At 43.3% G+C, this 24,166-nt stretch overlaps 1 protein-coding gene across 8 annotated transcripts in view; it reads left to right on the forward strand.

Moving 5' to 3' along the window:
- PARP4 (poly(ADP-ribose) polymerase family member 4) overlaps positions 1 to 24,166 on the forward strand; it is a 716,724-nt gene that overhangs the window by 197,261 nt on the left and 495,297 nt on the right. For all 8 annotated transcript variants that reach the window (XM_077483981.1, XM_077483982.1, XM_077483983.1 and 5 more), the window contains exons 11-12: positions 16,866 to 17,003; positions 23,074 to 23,172. In XM_077483981.1, the coding sequence (XP_077340107.1) occupies positions 16,866 to 17,003; positions 23,074 to 23,172 (237 nt within the window). The remainder of the gene's footprint in view (positions 1 to 16,865; positions 17,004 to 23,073; positions 23,173 to 24,166) is intronic.

A 24,166-nucleotide genomic window follows, 5' to 3' on the forward strand; every position in this document is an offset into this window, starting at 1 on the left:
GGGTACTACATAGTTGTTTGTACATTCTCCTTTAGATTTAATTCCTATCAACTGTATCTGCTGCTTTATATTGTATTGCTAAATAGTATATTTAGTATATAGTATTTATTAGACTGTATTTCGAGTGTCAAGAGCAGTTGATTTTTTTTGTCTTTGGGGAAGTTGAGAGGCAGAGTTCTCACATACTGACCCACATACTGGTGCAATGGAAGGTTATCAAGCAGGTAAAGTTTGCCCTGTTTCCCAGGCCTCACCTCAAGCAACTTTTATTTGTTTGGTATTTCTGCCTGGAAAGATATTTTCTGATACAGAAACTGAGATGTTTGATGTCAGTTTGTGGTTGGTTGACCTAAATCTTTTTTAAATGTGATCTTTGCTTTGGAGTATCAGTGGAGCATAGGCATTCAAGTCTAATATTTATATAATTTGCTATGTTAAATTACTGTATATTGTATTGACCAAGTCAAAAAAACTGACTTTGTGGGCTCATAATGAGAGAGAGAATCAATAAAAAAAGTATACATTTTTCGAGACTCCCCCAGCCTACTGATGCATGTTTTTTTTTTCTCATGGGGCTACTGCTGCCTGAGGTGGCTGTTTTTTTGGGACAGCCCTGGGCTCTGGGGGCGGGAGGCTGCCTTAACCCTTTTGCACCCTATTTCTATTCTTTCTCTTCTCTTCCTGACTTAGCTTTTCCCTTCTCGGATGCTCCTATTGCTATATGTTGAAGTGACCTGACACAGGAGACCCGCTATTGCGGCCCTTTTACTCTATAGTAGTTTATTAGGATCTCAGGGGTCATAAACTTTATGAGCCGCCACCTACTCTTACCCCTACTCGGGATGCTGGTTTAACTAACAATCTGATGTTGTGATTATTACTGTACTATGCATCATCCTGTGCTCTTTATTGGGAATGCTCTGTTCTCCTTTTTATGCTTTTTTCCTTTTTCCTGTTCGCACGATTCTTCGTGTTCTTGTTCACCTTTCCTATTTTCCTTCTTTCTCTTTAAGCTCCCTTCCTTTTTCTATTTTTGGTCACAGAAAGGTTTGTTAAATTGACCGGTAGCAGGCTGCAGGAATCTAACTATCCCGGTAACTGAGTGTCATTGTACTGTAATGCATGAGTTGATGCAATGTTGCATTCTTTGCCTTTGCTTACTGTGGTCTGTGACCGCTTACTTTTATTGCCTGTGCCTTATTGTTCCTTCTTTGATTTCTTTGTTTCACTTGAAATTTCAATAAAATGTCAGTTTTCAAAAAAAAAAAAGTATACATTTTATTACAACATGGTTAAAAAACATATAAACAACATACAAACAATACCCTGTATGGACACAGTTACCCAATAATGCAGTTATAGAGGACTGGACCTACGGTACACAGATTAATTTAATACTGTATCAAGGTAAATTAAGAATTTCTGATCCAATAATGCCTCCAAAAACTTGTTTGATGGGTTTCACTAAAATATTGGCTTCCTCGAGACAGATACTGGGTAAGTGTTGGTATATTTAAAAACAAGAGAGTACATGTGTAAGTATTCAATGTAGTATATATCTATACAGGTATGAATTATGATTGTTATAACATTTCTCCAGGTGGAGTACATATACACAGAGACTAATTGCATATAAACATAACAACGTGTAAGCTTGCCTGGTAAACTTGGGCTCAAGGTGTGGGAAAATTTGACCAAACTGATAAACAACCAAAGAACGAAATTGTTTGTGTGTGTCTATAGTAGTGGGATACACATATATCATGTGGTCTATAGTAGATACCACTAAATAAGACAAAAAACAACAATCATATGTGTTATAGATTAAAGTGCTGCTATAAAAGTCCCCTAATTCAAAGACCAATTTATATTGTACTTAGCTCTCACCTGGTATATATTAGTCACGTATAGGTATTTGAATATAAATCACATGCAGCAGTAAGTGGTCACAAATTGCCACTATAAGCGTGTTCAATACATCTAAATCTAAAAATAAACCCAATAAAAAAGTCAATAATCGGATATTGACCCTTTAGATAGGGTGTATATAATAGAGGAAAATTATAAAAGAAAATAACCAGAGAGTATATACAAATGGTACTTAACAATAGTACCAAGAGATGGCCCATGGATACCGGAAGTTATTAAATGGGTAAGTATACAGTCTAGGGTTGCCTCCTGTGTCCGGGGATCAGCCTGAGCCCCAGACACAGTGCTGAGGAGTCTCTCATTCTCTGTATTGGTGTTCCCCGTGCAGGTGTCTCCCTCCCTGCCTGCACTGCCTGGCGCTCTGGCCGAGTCTTTGGCGCTGTCTAACTTAAGTTGTGACACATTGCAGGGCGGCTGTGAGGGGGGGAGAGACGTGCCAGTGCCTACTCCATGCAGACACACAGCTTCAGCTCTTCCCCTCTGCAACCGTTCATGTGACCTGTCCAGAAAGCGTGAGGAACAGAGAGCCTGCCGAGCGAGCTATGGAGACACAGACAGACCGCTGGGTGAGTGCAGAGCTGAGAGCCTTTACTTCCCTGCAGTTCAGTCCACAAGCTCTCCAATGTGGGACTCGGCATGCTGGTCTTCCAGGGACATGGCTGCTGATTAAAGATTGCAGTCTAATTCTCCCTGCAGTACCAGCCTGGCATAATTACTTCATTGTGCATTACTGTGCAGTGCTTTTTTTGGTAATTAAAAGTCCTCTGCCCCACTGACGCCCCACTGACACCGCACTCTGCCCCACTGACACCGCACTCTGCCCCACTAACACCGCACTCTGCCCCACTGACACCGCACTCTGCCCCACTGACACCGCACTCTGCCCCAGTGACACCGCACTCTGTCCCACTGACACCACACTCTGCTCCACTGACACCGCACTCTGCCCCCCCCCCCCACTGACACCGCTCTCTGCCCCACTGACACCGCACGCTGCCCCACTGACACCATCCACTGCCCTACTGACTGACTGCGTCCACTTTTAAGGTAGGCTAGGTTCATATTTCAACTGTGACATTTATTTTATTAATCTAATCATATTTTATGGTCACACAAATGCTTTTGTTTTATTTAACCATGCCCCTTTAAGTCCACCCCCCTCTCCACTGTTAACACAATTTGGCCACCGCCACTGTTCACTGGAGCGCGCTATGCGCGCCTCTTACTACTCTTCTAGGGTCATTCAAAGGTGTCCCAAGTCTCCTACAATCCTATAGTAAAACAAATTGCCATGCGCCGCTAAAGTGTTCGGGTTTGGCTTGACGAAAAGGGGGAAACCCTAATACAGTCCCCTTAAGTATAGAGGCGAGTGAAATAACTGAGAGGGGGCATAGCAAACTATTAGGTATTTGGCATAAAACATTTTTTTTTTAAACGCACGGACCCACCTGAATGTGTAAAAAAAAAAAAAAACTGCGCTTATGACGCAGGGGGAGAGCTTTTGGTATTGCCGCATATATAGGTGGAGAATTATGCCCCTGTAATAAAAGCAATTGAATAGAATAAATATCCACTTTAGGACATAAAGTCGCATAGTGGTTACTGGAATGGTTGAGCAAAAATACGGCTTACCTTTTGGTACTGCATCCCTGTGTACGGCTTTCCTTGCTGTGTGTGGCCCAAACCCATGTACATACCCACTTATATAGAGGAAGTAGAGGGGTGTGGCAGCCTGAAAATTGTGTAAAAAAAATAAAAAACAAGTCATGTGACGTAGAACAACTCCACACGATCATAAGTCACATGCTCAGTCATGTGAGCCCCTGCATTCCCATCTTTCATAGGACATAAAGAAAGCAGAGAGATGGCGTATAACATTGCCATGTAGTCATAGTCATGTGGGTGTAATCATCTGACCACAAACCCACCTTGCGAAGGATTAAACCGACATCAACAGGAAGTGAGCAAGTCCATACGACCACAAACACTTCTGGACAGATAAAGAGATATCTGATCACATGACATATACCGTCAACCATGTAATCGTCATGTGAACATGGTTATGTGGCCAATCGGAACACTTCTAAGGTGGGTCAGCAAATATCAACAGGAAGTGTGCATGGTCACACAATCACAAACATGTATCCAGTGATTAAATAGATGTACGCAGGAAGTGGATAGGTACATACAGCAATATAATGACACATATTCACGCAAACATACACCAAGCGGCCAACACCAAAACTCTTTCCACAAATAAGTGGACGCATGTATACACACAAAAGGGGGGGGCAAAAGATGGCAGGCGGCGCGCAGCCTGGTTAGCTGCGCTGCGTTCCGGCACCGGCCTCGCTTGGAAAAAGAAGGGGGAGGAGAAACCAAAAAAAAGTGTAGGAGGGTAAATACTGCAACATAACAGCGATCACCTGGGCAAGACTCAAGACACAACATTACATAAAATTATATATTTAACAAATCAAGGCTGCTCAGTGTCCTTAACAGCATTGCTATACATAATACTCTGGTAACAGACCCGCTTGTTACCTTGAACATTTTGCTTTAAGACACAACATCATTTCCAACCCCACAAGTAATCAACCATATCACCAGAAATTAAATACTACCTAAAAACCATAAGGTATTGGTAATAGTGGAGCAATAAAAAAGAAACAATGTTTTTTCATAATCATTCTAGCCAGGGTGATTTGTGAACAAAATTATCAGGGAAGGGAAGAATAAAAGGGGAGGGGGATTTTGGAATGGAGGGGGGGTAAAAAGGGGGGAGAGAAGAACAAGGAGGAAAGGAATGGGGGGTGGGAAAAAGGAGGCAAAGGGTCAGAGCAGAAGCAGGGCTTTTCCTACAGAAATCCAGGCTAGATAAAGGGCTTTTCTAGGCTTGTTTTAAATAGTATAATACTGCCTAGGTGTATTACCACTGATTAATAAATAAATTAATAAATAATTAGATGTTCCTCAAGCCTGTTCTGGACAGCCCTCTTAGCATTTTTATGGATGAGTTTACGGTATTCAAAAATCTTCCCTTTAAATATATAATACAAAAAATATTTTTTTTCCCCCCAGAAATAAATATTTATAACAACACTCTGGGAATACTAGTTGAATAAATAAAATTATTTTTAAAAAAATATTAAGGTTCATATTGTGGGGCCCATTTATGGCATATGAATGCCTTTAGGTCATGACTTTCCTTGCCAGCGTCTCTTGATACACATTTTTTTTTTATATATGCCTATTCTATAGCTACCTGGTGCATCCCTGCAAGTGTAGTCCGCACAGTGGCGTTGTTTCTGAGTTTTTTTGGGGTCCCTGTAGGAATGCCTCTCCCTTGTGAATCCAACTGGAGGGCCTGTGGTGTAACAGCGGCAGAGCAGCGTGTGCTAGGCAAGCTTGAGCCTGTATCAGTACTCAGTGTGGTGAGTTGGTAATAAAGAGACACAAATTAGTTTTTCCTATTATGTACACTGACAATTACATGTTGAGCATCCACCTGTGTTTTTAAACAAAACCACCAGGACCCATGAATACATCCCAGCAATTGATGTCACATTCCAGTGGGAGTTTGTGTTTTAATTAATATTAATACCCCACAGGAAGTATTTTTTTGTGATTTTGCTCTCTGTTAGGGTTAACTCATGGGCCTGTTGGATACTTTTTTAGCATGTCTCTGTTTTTGTATTGTTGGATTAGTGAGTCTTTGATCTGTATAAATAAAGACATTTTTGTTACTTTTTTATATGTGCCTGAAAAGTCCATTTTCTCCTCCATATTTCTAAATCCAGATATAACTGGTTGTCCAGGAGGACACACCAGATCTTTATGCGTCTTGGGAAAATAATAAAAAGTGGGCATGATAGGATGTTTAACGGGAAGGGCCTCGTATAAATCTTTAGTAATAACTCATTGATGAAAAGAGTCCAATAAACGTAAATAGAATTCATTCTGAACCTTACTAGCATGTTCCTCAAAGATTTTTTTTTTTTTTTATACCATTCTTCATTGTCCAGGATCCTGTCACACATGGCTGCATATTGTACTCTATTCATGAGTACGATATTGCCTCCTTTATCTGAGGGTTTAATAATAATTCCCTCTTGTGCAAAAAGTTTTTGTGAAGCCTGTTTCTGAAAGGGGGCATATTATCGACATTATGGGGATATATTTTGTAGCCTTTCAATTTCCTTTGTCACTTGGGTAACAAAAGCCAGGACATTTGGATTGGTTTGTAATGGGGGAAATTTCTCTGATTTATTTTTTATAATAATTTGTGAAGCATTGTCAATGGGGACATTCGAAACATAATTTCGCTCTAAGCCCCTGTACACATGGTCGGAGATTTCGACAACCAAATCCGTCGGATTTTGTCCGTCGGATCTTGTCCGAAACTGTTGCATACACACGGTCGGACTAAGTTGTCGAAAAATCCGATCATTCAGAACGTGATGACGTAATTTCGTTGAGATGGGACTACGTTCAGGCTAGTAGCCAATAGCTTTGATGTAGGAATTTGATCTGAGCATGCGTGACACTTGGTCCGATCAAAATTCTCTACACATGATCGGAGTATGTCCGACCGGCCCAGTTGGTCGGGAAATATTTCCAACATGTTGGAAAATTGGGTCCGACGGAATCAGTCCGATGCATACCACACACAGTCGGATTATCCGACGACACAGTCCGATAGGATACATTCCGACGGATTCTCCGACCGTGTGTACAAGGGCTAAAACTTTTTTCATTTTCTTCCAAAAGATCCGTAAGATCTCTTAGTGCTCGGAAATCCCTCACTGAAAAAAGTTTTCCATTGATCTCTAAGCTTTTTATCTTTATCCCTTCTTTTTCTCTCTTGATCAAATAAATACTTGTAGGTCAACTTATGAGCAAGTTTAGATCTTTAATAGTCTCAAATTGGTCTATTTCCTGAGTGGGACAAAAGGTTAGACCTAAACCTAGTACTTGTATTTCTTCAGTAGTCAAATTATAATCTGACAGGTTAATTACATTTAAGATGTCATTTCTTGAGGAGTTTTGACTGTGAATGGGTCCAGGTTGCTTCTTACTTTGCTTTCTTTTGATGGAGGCGCTGCCCCCTTGTTTGGGCCGTAAAAAAACGAAGGTGTAAGTACCGGAAAGGGAGGAAGATTGTGCAGAGCTTAACTTACCCCAATCATGTTCAACTACATGTGCAGAGGATTTATGAGCAAACTTTCGTGACTAAAGGGTTCTTTTGGAAATTACGATTTCTTCCATGAGCCGTACCTTGTGAGAATCGAGAGTTATTGGAGACATTAGAGGAATATGAGTCCCTAATTTACTGTTCATTCTGGGTCCTAGGTTACTGTGCCACTTGACGCCAGCCACCAGAGTGTCTTGAATTCAGAAGAGACTATCTATATGATTCATGATTTGCAAACACAATTTTGTCTCTTGCGAATTTTTGCTCTTTGTTTTTAATTAGGTTTGAATTGTTCAAGACGATCCCTTAATTGTTTATCCTTCACATTATACAATGGGTTTGAACATAATAATTTATTTTGGGCATAGAGTTGTTTTATTTCTTCATCAACCTCTTTAATACTTTTCATGTACTCAGCGACCAACATTTACATCATTTTTTTGGTGCATCTCTGCAGGTTTGTTCCCTTGCATTTCTAAAAGTGGGAGACTTATTATGTAGGTTAGGAAATCTTTGTATCCTTAAACCACTCAGGTTTATATCCTCATCAATATATCTAGTCAATAATTTGTAATGCCAATATAGGCCTGACATTTTTCTCTAAAGCAAAAAGAAAAAAAAAGACGACCTGGATTAAATGAAGACCTAAGTAAAAAATGTATTCAAAGCTTTAAACACGGCCTGTGCCATAGTCAGGTGGCGAACTTGAAGGTCAAAAAGTGGGTATTTGCTACCCTGGACATAAGTAGGGAGGACCCTCACCATGCCAACATCCAAAATATATATTCAAGGATTGACCAAGTCAAAAAATGAACAGACTTTGTGGGCACATAATGAGAGAGAGAGAATCAATAAAAAAGTATACATTTTATTACAACATAGTTAAAAAACATACAAACACCACCCTGTATGGACACAGTTACCAGTTACCTAATAATGCAGTTATAGAGGACTGGACCTACGGTATACAGATTAATTTAATACTGTATCAAGGTAAAAGAAACATTTTTGATCCAGTAATTCCTCCAAAAACATATGCCATGTGACTGGATATCTCTCTGCTTTCTTCATGTCCTATCAAAGATGGGCATGCAGGTGGTCACATGACTTTGAGCATGTGACTTATGATCACGTGGAGTTGTTCTACGTCACATGACTTGGGTTTTTTTTGGCGCAATTTTCAGGCTGCCACACCCCTCTACTTCCTCTTCCTCTATATAAGGGGGTATGCACATGGGTTTGGGCCACACACAGCAAGGAAAGCCATACACAGGGGTGCAGTACCAAAAGGTAAGCCGTATTTTTGCTCAACCATTCCAGTAACCGCTATGCGACTTTATGTCCTAAAGTGGATATTTATTCTATTCAATTGCTTCTATTACATGGGCATACTTTTCCCCTATATATGCAGCAATACCAACTTGAGCCCCAACAAAAGCTCTCCCCCTGCGTGATAAGTGCAGTTTTTACACATTCAGGTGGGTCCGTGCGTTTTTTTTTTTTTATGTCAAATACCTAATAGTTTGCTATGCCCCCCCTTAGATATTTCACTCGCCTCCATACTTAAGGGGACTGTATACTTATGCATTTAATAACTTGGTCCGGTATCCATGGGTTATCTCTTTGTATATTTTCTTTTCTAATTTTTTCTCTATTATATACACCCTATCTAAAGGGGCAATATCTGATTATTGACTTGGTTTAATTTTAGATATTGTATTGGGAAGTGTAGTGGGAATTTGTGACCAGTTACTGTTGTGTGTGATTTATATTCAAATACCTATACATGACTACTATATACCAGGTGAGAGCAGAATCCAATATAAATCGGTCTTTGAATTGGGGGACTTTTATAGTAGCACCTTAATCTATAACGCATATGTTGTTTTTTGTCTTATTTAGTGGTATCTACTATAGACCACATGCTATATGTGTATCCCATCACTATAGACACACAGACAATTTCGTTCTTTGGTTGTTTGTCAGTTTGGTCAAGTTCTCCCACACCTTGAGCAACAAGTTTACCAGACAAGCTTAAGCCCCATACACACTATCAGTTTTTCTGCTGAGTTTTTCCTTCAGATTTACCAAAACCATGTAATATGAGGTCAAACCTTAGGAGTTTCAATGTGTGTGCAATCAGGCAGGCTTTTCTATTACATGGTTTTGGTAAGTCTGAAGGAAAAACTCAGCAGAAAAACTGATAGTGTGTATGGGGCTTTACACGTTGTTATATTTATATGCAATAAGTCTCTCACAAACAATCATAATTCATATCTCTATAGATATATACTACATTGAATACTTACACTTGTACTCTCTTGTTTTTAAATATACCAGCACCTACCCAGTATCTGTCCTGAGGAAGCAAATATTACGTTTTTGGAGGCATTACTGGATCAGAAATTTTTTATTTTACCTCAATACAGTATTAAATTAATCTGTGTACCGTAGATCCAGTCCATTGGGTAACTGTGCCCATACGGGGTATTGTTTGTATGCTGTTTATATGTGTTTTAACTATGTTGTAATAAAATGTATACTTTTTTATTGATTCGCTGTCATTATGTGCCCACAAAGTCCGTTCATTTTTTGACTCAATCCTTGAATATAGTAATAAATGAAAAAAGTCCTGGGCAAAATATGCCAAAAATATATAGTCCTGAAATTGCTATGTGCAAGAAAACGTGTAAATAGATCAATATAGGTGTAAATAAAAAGTCCATATAATCATAAACACCAACGATGAAGGATAAAATGATGAACAGACGGTGGTATAAAATCCCAAAAGTAAGGGCTCTCAGAACTCTCACCTTAAAAGGACTGGCGGAAGACGCCACGCCACTATTTTATCTTCTCTTGCTGTGTGTTTTTCTATTAAAATGTGAAAGTCCGATTTTGCTTTTACATCAATAAATTGATTATTTTACTCTTAAAATACTACACCATTGGAGCCTCCTCTCTCTCCCTCTCCCTAATGGCCCTCTAGTGGCCGGATATAGAAACTATCATCTCTAATCTGGCACAGTAAGGCCGCGTACACACGCGGGGACTGTTCGCTGAAACTTTGTTCGTCAAACAGTTGCCGCAACAGTCCGCTCAAAATTTGCATGAGCGGACTTGCCCACACACGGCACTTTTTGAGCGGACTGTTTCAGCGAACTGTTTGCCAAACAGTTCGCTCAACTTTTGAAATGAACGGACTCGCCCACGTAAGGCGGAGGCAAGTCCGCCCATTTCGAGCGCGTGTACAGGTAGGCGGGGCCCGCGAAGGAGACGTCGCGGGCACCGCCGCCTGGAATGGACTTAAAGGGACACCCAACGTCGAAAAAAATCGGCGTGGGGGTTCCCCAAAGTCCACAACAGACCCTTGTCCGAGCACGCTACCCGGCCGGCCAGGAAAGGGGGGGCGAGCGAGCGCGCCCCCCCCCGAGCCGTACCAGGCCGCATGCCCTCAACATGGGGGGTGCCTTGGGGAAGGGGGGGCCGCGCGGCCCCCCCACCCCAAAGCACCTTGTCCCCATGTTGATGAGGACAAGGGCCTCTTCCCGACAACCCTGGCCGTTGGTTGTCGGGGTCTGCGGGCGGGGGGCTTATCGGAATCCGGGGGCCCCCGGATACCGGCCCCCCACCCTATGTGAATGAGTATGGGGTACAATGTACCCCTACCCATTCACCTGTAAAATAAAAGTACCCAAAAAAAAAACACAACACACGAGAAAAAATATTTTATTGCACAGCTCCGGGGGTCTTCCGTCTTCGGGGGTCTTCTCGCCGGACTCCTCCGCTATCTTCATGTAGCTCTTTTGCTAGCGGAGGAGTCCGGCTTTCTTCCTCCCTGCCGCCGGCCTCTTCTCCCGACTTCGGGGGTCTTGTCCCCCTCTTCGGTTCTTCTGCCGGGCCACCGCGCCTTCTTGTAGCTCTTTTGCAGGCGGTGGCCCGGTCTTCTGTCGCCGCTGTTGCCGTCGCCGCCTTCCGTTCTTCTTCTTCTTCTTGTTGTTCTTCTTCTTCTCCAGGAGATGTTGACACGACGCTCTCTCCGGCCGGAATGCCAGAGCCGCCCTGCGCTGCCACTTATATAGTGACAATGGGGCGGTGTCACATGGTATATGTCACATGGGTTGGTCACATGGGTTGATGTCACATGGGGACTATGACATCGTAAGGGGCGGGGTCACCATGTGACATCAACCCATGTGACCAACCCATGTGACATATACCATGTGACACCGCCCCATTGTCACTATATAAGTGGCAGCGCAGGGCGGCTCTGGCATTCCGGCCGGAGAGAGCGTCGTGTCAACATCTCCTGGAGAAGAAGAAGAAGAACAAGAAGAAGAAGAAGAACGGAAGGCGGCGACGGCGACAGCGGCGACAGAAGACCGGGCCACCGCCTGCAAAAGAGCTACAAGAAGGCGCGGTGGCCCGGCAGAAGAACCGAAGAGGGGGACAAGACCCCCGAAGTCGGGAGAAGAGGCCGGCGGCGGGGAGGAAGAAAGCCGGACTCCTCCGCTAGCAAAAGAGCTACACGAAGATAGCGGAGGAGTCCGGCGAGAAGACCCCCGAAGACGGAAGACCCCCGGAGCTGTGCAATAAAATATTTTTTCTCGTGTGTTGTGTTTTTTTTTTGGGTACTTTTATTTTACAGGTGAATGGGTAGGGGTACATTGTACCCCATACTCATTCACATAGGGTGGGGGGCCGGTATCCGGGGGCCCCCTTATTAAAGGGGGCTCCCGGATTCCGATAAGCCCCCCGCCCGCAGACCCCGACAACCAACGGCCAGGGTTGTCGGGAAGAGGCCCTTGTCCTCATCAACATGGGGACAAGGTGCTTTGGGGTGGGGGGGCCGCGCGGCCCCCCCCTTCCCCAAGGCACCCCCCATGTTGAGGGCACGCGGCCTGGTACGGCTCAGGAGGGGGGGCGCGCTCGCTCGCCCCCCTTTCCTGGCCGGCCGGGTAGCGTGCTCGGACAAGGGTCTGTTGTGGACTTTGGGGGGACCCCCACGCCGATTTTTTTCGGCGTTGGGGTTCCCCTTTAAGTCCATTCCAGGCGGCGGAGCCCGCGACGTCTCCGTCGCGGGCCCCGCCTACCTTCACACGCGCTCGAAATGAGCAGACTTTCCTCCGAGCGGGAACAGTTTGCTCATTTCGAAAGTAGCCTACACACGGGCGGACTGTTCGCTCAAACAAAGTTTCAGCGGACAGTTTTTCGGAATTTCCGAAAGACTTTGTCCGTCAAACTGTCCGCTGAAACTGTCCGCTGAAAGCCCACACACGGGCGGACTGTCCGCTGAAACACTGTTCAGCGGACAAAGTTGAGCGAACAGTCCGCCCGTGTGTACGCGGCCTTAAGGATCCCTCTGGTGGCTGAATATGAGGAGTGAAGTGGGATACCCCCTGTTTTTGTGATGAGCCTGGTTTTCTCTTTTTTAAGGTGAGAGTTCTGAGAGCCCTTACTTTTGGGATTTTATACCACCGTCTGTTCATCATTTTATCCTTCATCGTTGGTGTTTATGATTATATGGACTTTTTATTTACACCTATATTGATCTATTTACACGTTTTCTTGCACATAGCAATTTCAGGACTATATATTTTTGGCATATTTTGCGCAGGACTTTTTTCGTTTATTACTTTATATGGTAGTTTGTGTTCACTATCTTATCTTGCTGCATTTTTTTGCACCTTATTTTTGCACGTGCACTTTATGATTATTTATTACTTTTTTATATATTTATTTATATTGAATAGTTGAAGAGGTATTTATATACCCTATTTGTATTTTCCACGTAGTAGCGCGAAGGCCCCTTCTTTTTATTAATCCTTGAATATAGATTTTGGATGTTGCCATGGTGAGAGTCCTCCCTACTTGTATATTATATTGTCAATCAAAATCCTCTGTTCTTTTCTTTTTATGAGGTGGGAAGAGTTAGAACCAGTCAGATTTTTACTATTGTCCAGGACTCTTTTAAGGAGGTCTCTCCGAGTCCTTACTACTTGTCTTACTGTTACAGAGACAAAAAAGGAGGTACAGATCCTTCAGTGTGGGGTCACAGACAGCAATGCAAACTTGAAAAAAAAATATTTTGCATGTGTATCCAAAACTAAAAATTTTTTTTGTCAGGAATTGGTCTTTAACCTCTTTGTGCCAACCGCCTCCCAGCCTTTTAAGAGCTCTAGAAGCTGGGAGGTGGAGGCGCAAGTATGCATTACGTACTTAACAACACCCGCTGGCTACCATGCTTGGAGTGTGCAGGGAGTGCGCTCTCAGCATGGACAGTTGTTTTAACTGCGACACATATGTGGCTGCTCTGCGTTAAGGCCCACCTGCCGATATGCATGCATACATAATTACGGCCAGTGCCAAGAGGTTACAAGCTTGCAAGCAAAGCATGGGGCTGAGAGCTGCACCAACTGCGAGAGGTCACACACACAGTCAAGGAGGTTGTATAGTTTCTTGTATAATGTAATATGATCAAGAGAATTCATTTAAATTAGTTGTTTTAGGCACTAGTATTCCAATAACAAACAGTGGGTGTTCATACGGATGCAGTAGAATAGTCATTGAAGTATATGTAAATCCTCGCCTTATATAACCCTTTCATTTTAAAATAGAAATGAGAGACAAAACATTTATGTACAGTATACATATAAAAACATTTTAAATCCTTTTTCCCCCTTCTTTATAAGTGATCACATACCCTCTGTTCACAGCTGCATAAGAGCTAGGAGAGGAGAAACAGCAGTACACTGATCTTCCCAGTGAATGGGAGGGGGTGTGTCAGCACAAGTGTGATCATTGGAAGAGAGCAGGCTGATTTCCCAGCACAGCTAGAGAACTACCCTCACTGTGCTCTCCTGCCTAGTGTGGCCAGTTCTCTAATAGGAAAGCAGAGGTACTGGCAGGTATACCAGCTATTCCACACAAAGGAAACAATACAAAGAGAGCAGGATACTTTTCATGGTATGCAAACAGAAAGGTGCAGCGCTCTGAACAGGGGAATACTAACAGGCAGGGCGGAGTCCACAGGTGGGTGCTCAGGCAGCGGTGCCCTCCAAACAACACCCAGATAGGTAGATAAAATAGAAAAATATCCGGCAAATCCAATCCGTACGAAAAATTTGTTGGCACATATAGGAAAACAAAAGAGCAGACTCGTTTTGACTAAGGAGCCTTGGTCACTTCACTACTTTCCATGGTACAGCAGTCACATATTAGGAATTTGAAATATTGGGTTTACATATCCTTTAACCACTTGCTCACTGGGCACTTATACCCTCTTCCTGCCCAGGCCAATTTTCAGCTTTCAGTGCTGTCACACTTTGAATGACAAATGCACGGTCATGCAACAATGTCCACAAACAAAATGTATATCCTTTTTTTTCACACAAATAGAGCTTTCCTTTGGGGGTATTTAATCACCACTTAATAACGAATAATGGCCGAAAATGTTTCAAAAATGTTTGTTATAAAATTTTGAACACAGGTAATTTTTCTCCTTCACTGATGGGCACTGATAGGCTGCACTGATGAGGCATCACTGATGGAGGGTGCGGTACTGGTGAGGCACTGATTGACAGTACTGGTAGGCACAGATTGGCAGCACTGGTGGGCACTGTTTGGACTGCATTGATGATCAAGACATTGATAATCGGTGCCCTGATCATCAGTGTACATGTCTGTTTAGAAGAAGTCGGTTATCACTCTCTTCTCCTCTTCTCATGCTATCAGCATGAGGAAAGGAGTGACAATAACCGGCTTCTGTTTACATCCGTGATCAGCTGATTTACTTTTTTTTTTTCCAAGATAAAGTTTATTGTAAATACAACATGAAATACATCATATCGGTACATCTCGAGAATGATGAGAAAAAAACTAAACAAGTTGGTACATTACATTTAACAAATGTGTTCCTTAAGCCAAAAACAATTGCAAAGGATATGTTAGAGTAAATTTACAACATAAACATATAACCAGTAAACGTAAGCCCTTAAGATGTATAATCGAGAAAGTCAATGTGTATTTCTCATTTGAATTGTATATTGTCTTAGTTACAGAGGTATCCCCTTAATAAGTTCTAGGGAGCTTAGATGCTACTTTATGAGGGTCCGAACCTTTCAAAGTGGTTTTGCACCTTTTATATAGCTAGAAAACAAGAGGCCATTGAGAAGTGAGGCAGTATTGATGTGGGTGGTTGGACATTCGGTTGGGGCATCAAGGGAAGGGGGTAGTCATTTGGGGTCATTGTGAATTTATAAGAAGATGTCAATAGACTGTTGCCTATTTGCTTTCATAGTTACATAGTTAGTCAGGTTGAAAAAAGACACAAGTCCATCCAGTTCAACCTTAAAAACAAATCTTATGGTGTTTAGGTCAATTTTAGGGATGTGGTCATCTGACAACTAGCATCCCAATAGGGAGTCCTCTGGTAGGCAAGGTTCTTAAGCAGGATGGGGCTTGAGGGATAGTGGGTTGGGAGTGGTTATGGGTAGGGAAAGGGGTGGGAGTGTGTTGTGATATAACGGGTTGTAGGAGAGCATAGCAGTCCTATCCATGTCGTGGCAATGTGTAAGTTAGGTGGGGGGAGTTGAAGAATTAAATGACTGCGGGGGTTTGACTTGAACTTCTATTCCTTCGCGTGGGTTTCTTGGGTTAGGGTCTAACCTTGAGAGAGCAAGTATTTGTATTCGTCTGTCATTTTAAAGTGTTGCCAGCAAGACCAGACGTTCCTAAATTTGGTATGTGTGTCTTTGGATTGATGAATTAATTCCTCCATCTCTGCAATTTTAGATATACGTCTGAGCCAGTCAGTGGTTGTAGGGGGTTTGGGGTATTTCCAGGGAGTGGGATGCATAATTTCACTGCGTTTAATAGATGTAGTGCGAGGGAGCAATGGTAATGTTTTATTAGAATAGAGGAGTGGTTTAAATTCTATTTGGTAAGCGGATTGACTTTTTACCTCAATCTGTAATCAGCAGTGTCCTCTGGACACTGCAATCACAGACGGTGCTGCCTGTGCCCTGCAGCAGGCACGCGGTGGATGTGATCATGGCAGAACTATCCGGCCATGCTGTAGCATGGACAGCAAGTGGTTAATGGCACAGCATTGCAGAGATAATACAGTTAGTCACGCACAGTTTTGCAGCAGCACATTACTTAGTCTTTAATTGCTGATCCGGGTATCGAAATGTCTGTGGAGAACAAAAGGTGTTTCTTGCACTGACCCTACTTGCTCAGGAACCTTGCCCACTGATAACCCTCTCTGACAAATAGTGTTTCTGTTCCTCACCTATCCAAAATCTCCAGGCACGCCCAAATCGTTTAGGTGCCCTAATTTATAGAGTCCCACACCAAATTGGCTGCTAGAGGTCATCAGAAGTTACAGCGTCCAATCAGACAGCTGCAACCTTTGTGACGTGTATGAGATCCCTCAAGGAACAATTTTCCTCGAAAGATCCCATTCCATCAGTATAGTGGCACAGCACCACCTACTGGATGGAGGCCAAGTTGCTCATACTTAGAAGCTTGATAGAACATGAGTACAATAAGCTAGTTGTTATCCTTCAGAATCTAGATCAATAAAAATGTTTGTTTGCTTAAAACAATTGCTTTTTCCTTAAAGAAAAAAATAAGTCCAATCTAAAATTTGACACGCCAGAATAACATTGGCCTACTGTATTATTGTTGTTAATAGAGATGATAATAATTGAAATGAAATGTTCGTCTTTTCCATTTACAGCAATGAAGAGTTTCAGATTTTCCGTGTTTTCCGTGTTGGAAGATTAACAGAAGCCAGTAATTTTAGGAGTGATCTGGGCAATGTCAAGTCTTTGCTCCATGCCTCATCACTACGCAACATTGTTGGGATTCTGTCCCGGTAAGATGGTATTTAAGTTCGGTGAGGTGATGTAACAGTTACTGGCAAGCTGAAGGGAAGTTAAATATTTAAAAGACAACTATATATTTTTTATTTTATTTTTTAACATAAGACGGCTGTATTTTTACCAAAACTTTTGCTATTCCAACCTCTCTATGCTAAACTGTTCTAACATCCCCCCCCCCCCCCCCCAAGCTGCTTACTTATTGTAGTTTCAGAGTGGACTTCCTCCTTTGTTTATAGTTTTTCCCAAGGAAATCTCTTGGTGTAGGGCCCCATTCAAGTCAACAGGGACTTTGAACACTGTCATAGCTGAAAAGATTTTTATGGCATAGGCTGGTAATGCTGGAGGAGGCTGTGACTCTGCAAAGGAGGTAAGTAGACAATAGGAGAAATACAGGGAAGGAATTAGGGCAGTTTAGTTTAGGATTGTTAAGCGGTTGGGTTATTTTCCTTTTTTAGGCTTATTTCTTTATTTTCTCCTGGTGAGGCAGCCAGTAACAAACTTCCTGCCATAGAGGATCTCCACTCTGGATGGTGAAGCAATGGAGAAACCTCTGGATAAAAGAATTGTCAGTCTGGAGAGAACGTTGTGTAATGCCTCATACACACGATAGGACTTTGTACAAACTTTTCCTTGGATTTTTGTACAAAGGGCGTCGGCCAAGAACTTGTATTGCATACACACAGCATGACTTTTTCAGCCAACTTTCACCAAATCATGTGTCAGATTTTTCATCCCTGTTGCATATTTTCTTCTATATTCCTGTCTGGTGAAACTGTTGTCAGCAAGACAGGAAGTGAGGCGACATCCCTCAAAGGCTACATTTGTAGCGGGCAAGTTTTCTGGCTAGCAACTTGCGACTAGTTTTCTGCATTCAGAGGCAGCTAAACATTCTCTGGAAGCAATAAAACTCTGGGCTATGGCTGCATGCAAACTGAATTATTACCTGCGGCCAGTTTGTGTGTGGACATAATTCTGCACAAACACTGACTCTCCGTCCAGAGTCCGTATTCTCTTGTAGCTGCTCAGATAAGCAGTTACAGTGCACAGCATAAATTAATATGCCCCAATAGAATTGTCAGAAAACCTTTACTTTCAGAATCAACGTTTTATGTGGGGCACTATAGTACAAAATACTCCCACAAATGCGGGCCATTGATTGCAACCAAGATTTGTAAATGTGCACACACAAAGTATTTTTTCTAACAAATTCATCCAAGACCCTGTTGCAAAAATTAATACACCCCAATGAAAGTCTTATGCCGCGTACACACGTAGCAGACTATCCGGCGGACTTTCCGAATGAGCTACTTGGGCCAGCATCCTCTGGGACTGGGACATCATAATGGGCGGGGACATCATCCGGTGATGTCCCTATATAAGTCACCGCGGCGAGGCAACATCTCCAGAAGAGAAGAACAGAAGAGAAGAACAGAAGGCCAGAAGACAGCGGTGAGAGAAGACCGGGCCACCGCCTGTAAAAGAGCTAGAAGAAGGCGCGGTGGCCCGGCAAGAAGAACCGAAGAGGGGAACAAGACCCCCGAAGAGGGGGACAAGACCCCCGAAGTTGGAAGAAGAGGCCGGCGGCAAAGAAGAAAGCCGGGCTCCTCCGCTAGTGAAAGAGCTAGCCAGAGAGCAGAAGATAGCGGAGGAGTCCGGCAAGAAGACCCCCGAAGACGGAAGAAGACCCCCGGAGCTGTGCAATAAACTATTTTAACCCTTGTGTGTTGTTTTTATTTTTATTTTTTGCTTTTTTTCACAGGTGAATGGGTAGGGGTACATTGTACCCCATACTCATTCACATAGGGTGGGGGGGCCGGGATCCGGGGACCCCCTTATTAAAGGGGCTCCCGGATTCCGATAAGCCCCCCGCCCGCAGACCCCGACAACCAATGGCCAGGGTTGTCGGGAAGAGGCCCTTGTCCTCATCAACATGGGGACAAGGTGCATTGGGGTGCGCGGCCCCCCTTCCCCAAGGCACCCCCCATGTTGAGGGCACGCGGCCTGGTATGGCTCAGGAGGGGGGGCCACTCACTCATCCCCACCCCCTTTCCTGGCCGGCCGGGTAGTGTGCTCGGATAAGGGTCTGATATGGACCTGGGGGGACCCCCACGCCGATTTTTCAGCGTAGGGGTTCCCCTTTAAGTCCATACCAGGTGACGGACCAGCGACGCCTCCTTCGCTGGCCCCGGCTACCTGAAGACGTGCTCAAAATTAGCGGACATTTTTCCGGGAAAAGTCCGTTCATTTCAAAAGTGCGGTGGACTGGCACACACACGGCCGGATTGTCCGCCGAAATGCGAGTCCGGCGGACAGATTGGAGTGCATAAATACTTTCTTAGTCCGCCGGACTTTTCCACCGGGTTGTTTGATCGTGTGTATGAGACATTAGAAGCAAAGCTAAAATTTAGACAACAAAATCCTAATTAATAAGAGTTTAACTGCAGGTGAGTCTAATTTTATATCAATTAATAAGGTGTCCAGCAGACAGTTAATTATAAGGCCTGGTTCACACCTATGCATTTTTTAGTGCATTTTCACTTTTGCACAAACACACTACATCCATTTAACATGGTTTCCTATGGCTGTAGTTCATATCTGTGCATTTTATAGAAAGGGAGAGGGACTTTTTTCTGGTTCTGTGGATTCTGTGGATGGCCTGAATGTCTCTGTGAGATGTTTGCAGTTCCATCTTTGTTAAATTATTTTCTTTCTCAGGCCTTGGGACATTTCTCTTCCATGTGGTGTCTTTGCTGACAGCATAAAATGGGAAGGGATGTTCTTTGTTAAGTAACGCCCTTTTAGGCTGATTCAAAAGACAGCTGCAGAATCGGTCAGCACTCAGCAGCACGGAAGTCAGCAGTGCACCATAATATACTTTCTATATTTGAAAGAAAGTATATTATATGTGTACAACCCTATATACTGTACACCTATACCAGTCCTAAAAAGGACTTTTGTGGACCTAATAGTAATAGCTAATTAGCTAGCTAGTGATTAGACTGACTGTCCTTGCTCCACACAGCGTCCTTTCCCTACACTGACAAAAGACAGAATGTAAAATGGCCGCCAGATCAGGTCTATTTATAAGGTAGGGGGTATGTCCATGTGCTGAAATGTCTCAATTGGTTGTCCTGTACCCTATGATGGATGTGTCATGGGTCAAAGTTCTTCACAATGTAAACGAATATGACCGACGTGAACAGCGCCAGAAATCCGCCGGTTTGGCGAATCGCGAACGAGCAAAGCTTGCCGCGAAACGACCGCCGAGCGAATCACAACGCCATCTCTAAGTAAGAGTACATAGCTGATTAAGCAGCACACTGCTCTCAGTGGCCACCGGGAGAACAGACAGATTTCTCTCTCTCTCTTTTTTTTTTTTAAAAGATAGGCTGCAAACATCTTCTCTCCTTCCCATGAGGCATGGGTACCACCCATTTTAGCCTTCATGCCATCTGAATGGATCCGATTATAACGCCCTTTCACTGGGACATCATTGGGTGCTGAAAAACTTCAAACAGCCATGACTATCACCTTCAAGACACTGGTGAAAAAACTGAGGTACTTCCCGTATGGGAGGGGTTATATGGGAGGAACTTTATTACTATTGGTTGCCAGTGTCCAGTCACCTAAAGCTAGCGTATAACCCAGATAGTTATTATTGTGCTCTGTGTCCCATGATGTACGATAAAGAAAATAATTTAACAAAGATGGAACTGTAAACATCTCACAGAGACATTCAGGCCATCCACAGAAGTTACCACCTCAGCAGGAGCATTTTCTGAAGGGTTGAAGAAAGTCACCATGCAAGTTCACTGCAGTTAGCTAAAGAAGTAGAAAGCCAAACTTTCCAGTGACATAATACGGCATTCACTGCAAAGGAATGACATGCAATTGTGTTGTCAATGGAGAAAGCCTCTTCTAAAGCCCATGCACAAAAAAGCCCACCTAGAATTTACAAGGGACCAAGCTCACAATATGGCATTCACTGCAAAGGAATGACATGCAAGGGGCCATGCTGAAAAAGAAGACTACTGGGACTCTACTCTGGAGTGATGAAACCAAGATAATTTTTTTTTGGTACTGATGGCTTCAAAACTGTATGGCGTTGCAAAGGTGAGGAGTATAAAGAAAATGCATGGTACCTACAGTGAAACATGGTGTTGGCAGTGTCCCACTGTGCTGCTGGTGTCGGGGAGCTGCATTTCATTGATGGTATTATGAATTCACAAATGTGTACTGCTCTATATTGAAAGAGAAGATGCTGCCATCAATCTGTGCTCTTGGTCGTTGTGCACTTTTCCAACATGACAATGATCCAAAACACATATCTAAGGCCACTGTTGCATTTCTGAAGAACAACAGGATGAAAGTGATTCAGTGGCCAAGTATGTCTCCTGATCTGAACCCAATCAAACACCTATGGGGAATTCTACACAGGCAAGTTGAGCATCACTTTCCATCCAGCATCCAGGCCCTAAAAGAGGATGTCCTTGAAGAATAGAAAAACATAGATGTTGCAATATGCCGCCAACTTGTTCATTCCATGCCTAGAATACTTGGTGCTGTCCTTACAAATCATGGAAGTCATACAAAATACTAGATGTAGTAGTTTTGTTGTGGGGTGTATTTATTTTTGCATCAACTAATATGAGTAAAACTGAGGATTTTGTAATCCAAGTCATATTATTAACCTTACTTTCATGTAATGGAGCTAAATAAATGTTCTATAAAACTCAGTGTTGTCAAAATTTTGGAAATTGTTCTTGTGTTCACTGAGATATTGATTAAAATCTTACTTTTCAAAAGGGTTGTACTCATTTATGCTGAGCACTGTACATGAGAACAGTAGCGGCACCTGCCATTGATTGGTACAGAGTACAAGTAAGTCTAAAAGCCACTGTGGACACCTGCTGCTGGTCATACACAGTGTGTGCAAACAATGTTTATAACCACCAGCAAAAATGTATTGATTCGTGCTGGCAGCCACAAATGTAATTTTCGGCCGTCTGAATGTAGCCTAACAGCCCAATTAGCAGCAAATACCAGAAAGGTTGAAATTCTTTCCCATTCTGCACTCTGGCCCTTTTCTCACAGTTGCCTCCTTCTTGCGGATTCTGCTTTGCTCAGCGGGGGATCGCTCTGCTGATCCTCACTGAGTAGATGAATCACAGGTCCTGTCCATTCTGTTTGCAGAGCGGACAAAGTCCCACTCTCCTCTATGGGGAAATCGAGTGTAAACGGACCGTCTGTCCTTTTTCATCCGATCCGCCAGATGAATGGAAAATAGGATATCTGTCTGGATTTTGCAGGCAGGATCAGATTGGATAGTGTCAGGGGACATGGTTCACACTATCGCCGCACATGGCTCTCAGCAGGGGTCCAATGCATCCTGGTTCTCCGTTTTAGGTCTGATTTCAGCACAAAATTTTAGCTGAATTTGGACCTGAAATGGACCAAAAGACCCAAAGGGCTCCTGTGCACATTTGCATGTGAGCCACAGCGGAGGTATGTAAACCAGCTCCATAGAGAGTTGCTCAAAATCTCCTGCTCTTGCGATTTGGATGAGGGTTCATTGCATCCAATTCGCATAGGTGTGAACCCAGCCTCAAAGATGGAAAAGCCCTGCTACATTACTTTGGCTTAGGAGAAATTGAAAGAAAACTAATTGAAGAAATATGTAGGCTGCCATTGCTCCTCTCCTGAAAATGGCATGGCTGATTCACTAAGCAAGAAAGCAGATTACATCTGTCATCACTTGGAGCTTACTTATTTTGGGTCAGTAAATCAAAAAGCATTGGAGCCAGAGATAACCAGGCAACTAGCATTTTCATGGAATCAGATATGATAAAATGTGTTATTTCCTGACAGTATCCTTTACTCAATCCTCAAGTATGTGCCATAGGAATCCATAGGCTTTTACCATAAAACTTCACTAGAATTGTTACTAGATCTATTACGTTCCTGTACTTTCCGTTCTTTCTCAATGAGTTCCAGACTCTCTGCTACATTTATAACTGTGAGTATTCCTTTTTAGTGTTTAATCCTCTTTTATTTTCTTTACAGTGGATTGTTGTTGCCCAAAATAATTGTTGATGAATTTGGCTTGGACAGGACTGACATTGGAAACCTTGGCAGTGGCATTTATTTCAGCGACTCGATAAGGTGTGAATAACCATTTTACTCATTAGATTGCATCTTCCAATCTCCATAAATATCTTCCCTAACTCTGCTGATCCCCTGCTTAGTAGTAACCCCCAGCTTTGCTGATCCCCCACTCAGTAATAACCCCCAGCTCTGCTGATTCCCCACTCAGTAATAACCACCAGCTCTGCTGATCCTCTGGTTTGCTGATCCTTACTTTCTCTCTGGTCCGGACTCATCTCCTGCTATATTGCTCCCACGCTGCTCACCGTTTGTGACTTTTTCTTGTTTTGTATGTTCTAGTCCTCCAGCTCTGCTGATCCTCTGCTGCTCAGTTCTCTCTCTGGTCCCAGCTCACCTTCTTCTATAGTGTTCCAATATTGCACACCACATGTGCCATCTGCTAGTTACTCCTCTCTAGTCTGGACCCCACACACCTTCCTGCTGCTCCAACACTGCACAGCAGATGGGTCGTTTGCACCAACCACTTCCAGAATTTTTACACATGAACTGGAAATGACTGTTGATGACGTCTTTCTGGCTGCCTTGTTAGTTTCCCAGTGCATCCTGGGATATCTCATACCTGCAATACCTACAAAACAAAGCTAAGCTAAAGCTGAATAAAAGCTCCTCAAAAGCTTAACCACTTGGTGACCAGCCACCGCAGTTACACTGCGGCAGGGAGCCTCTATTGGGAAAATCACTGTACCAGTACAGCACTTCATGTAATAGATAGAGCGAACATGTGCCCAGTGCTGAAGCCAATACGCGTGGCCGGTGGCCACCCGCGATTGCTCCACAGAGAGGCAGAATGGGGATCTGCAGTGTAAGCAAAACAGATCCCCATTCTGTCAAGGGCGTACAAGGTAAACATCTGTTCCTAGTGATTAGGAATAGCAATCTCTCTGTACTCCAAGTCAGTCCACTCCACCCACAGATAGAAACCCCTCCCTAGGACACGCTTTACCCCCTGATCACCCTCTAATGTTAACCCCTTGCCTGCCAATGTCATTTA

The sequence above is a fragment of the Lithobates pipiens genome, unplaced genomic scaffold (assembly GCF_037356315.1).
Source record: "Lithobates pipiens isolate NorthernLeopardFrog02 unplaced genomic scaffold, aLitPip1_a1.2 Scaffold_16, whole genome shotgun sequence".
In the NCBI taxonomy this organism is placed as follows: Eukaryota; Metazoa; Chordata; class Amphibia; order Anura; family Ranidae; genus Lithobates; species Lithobates pipiens.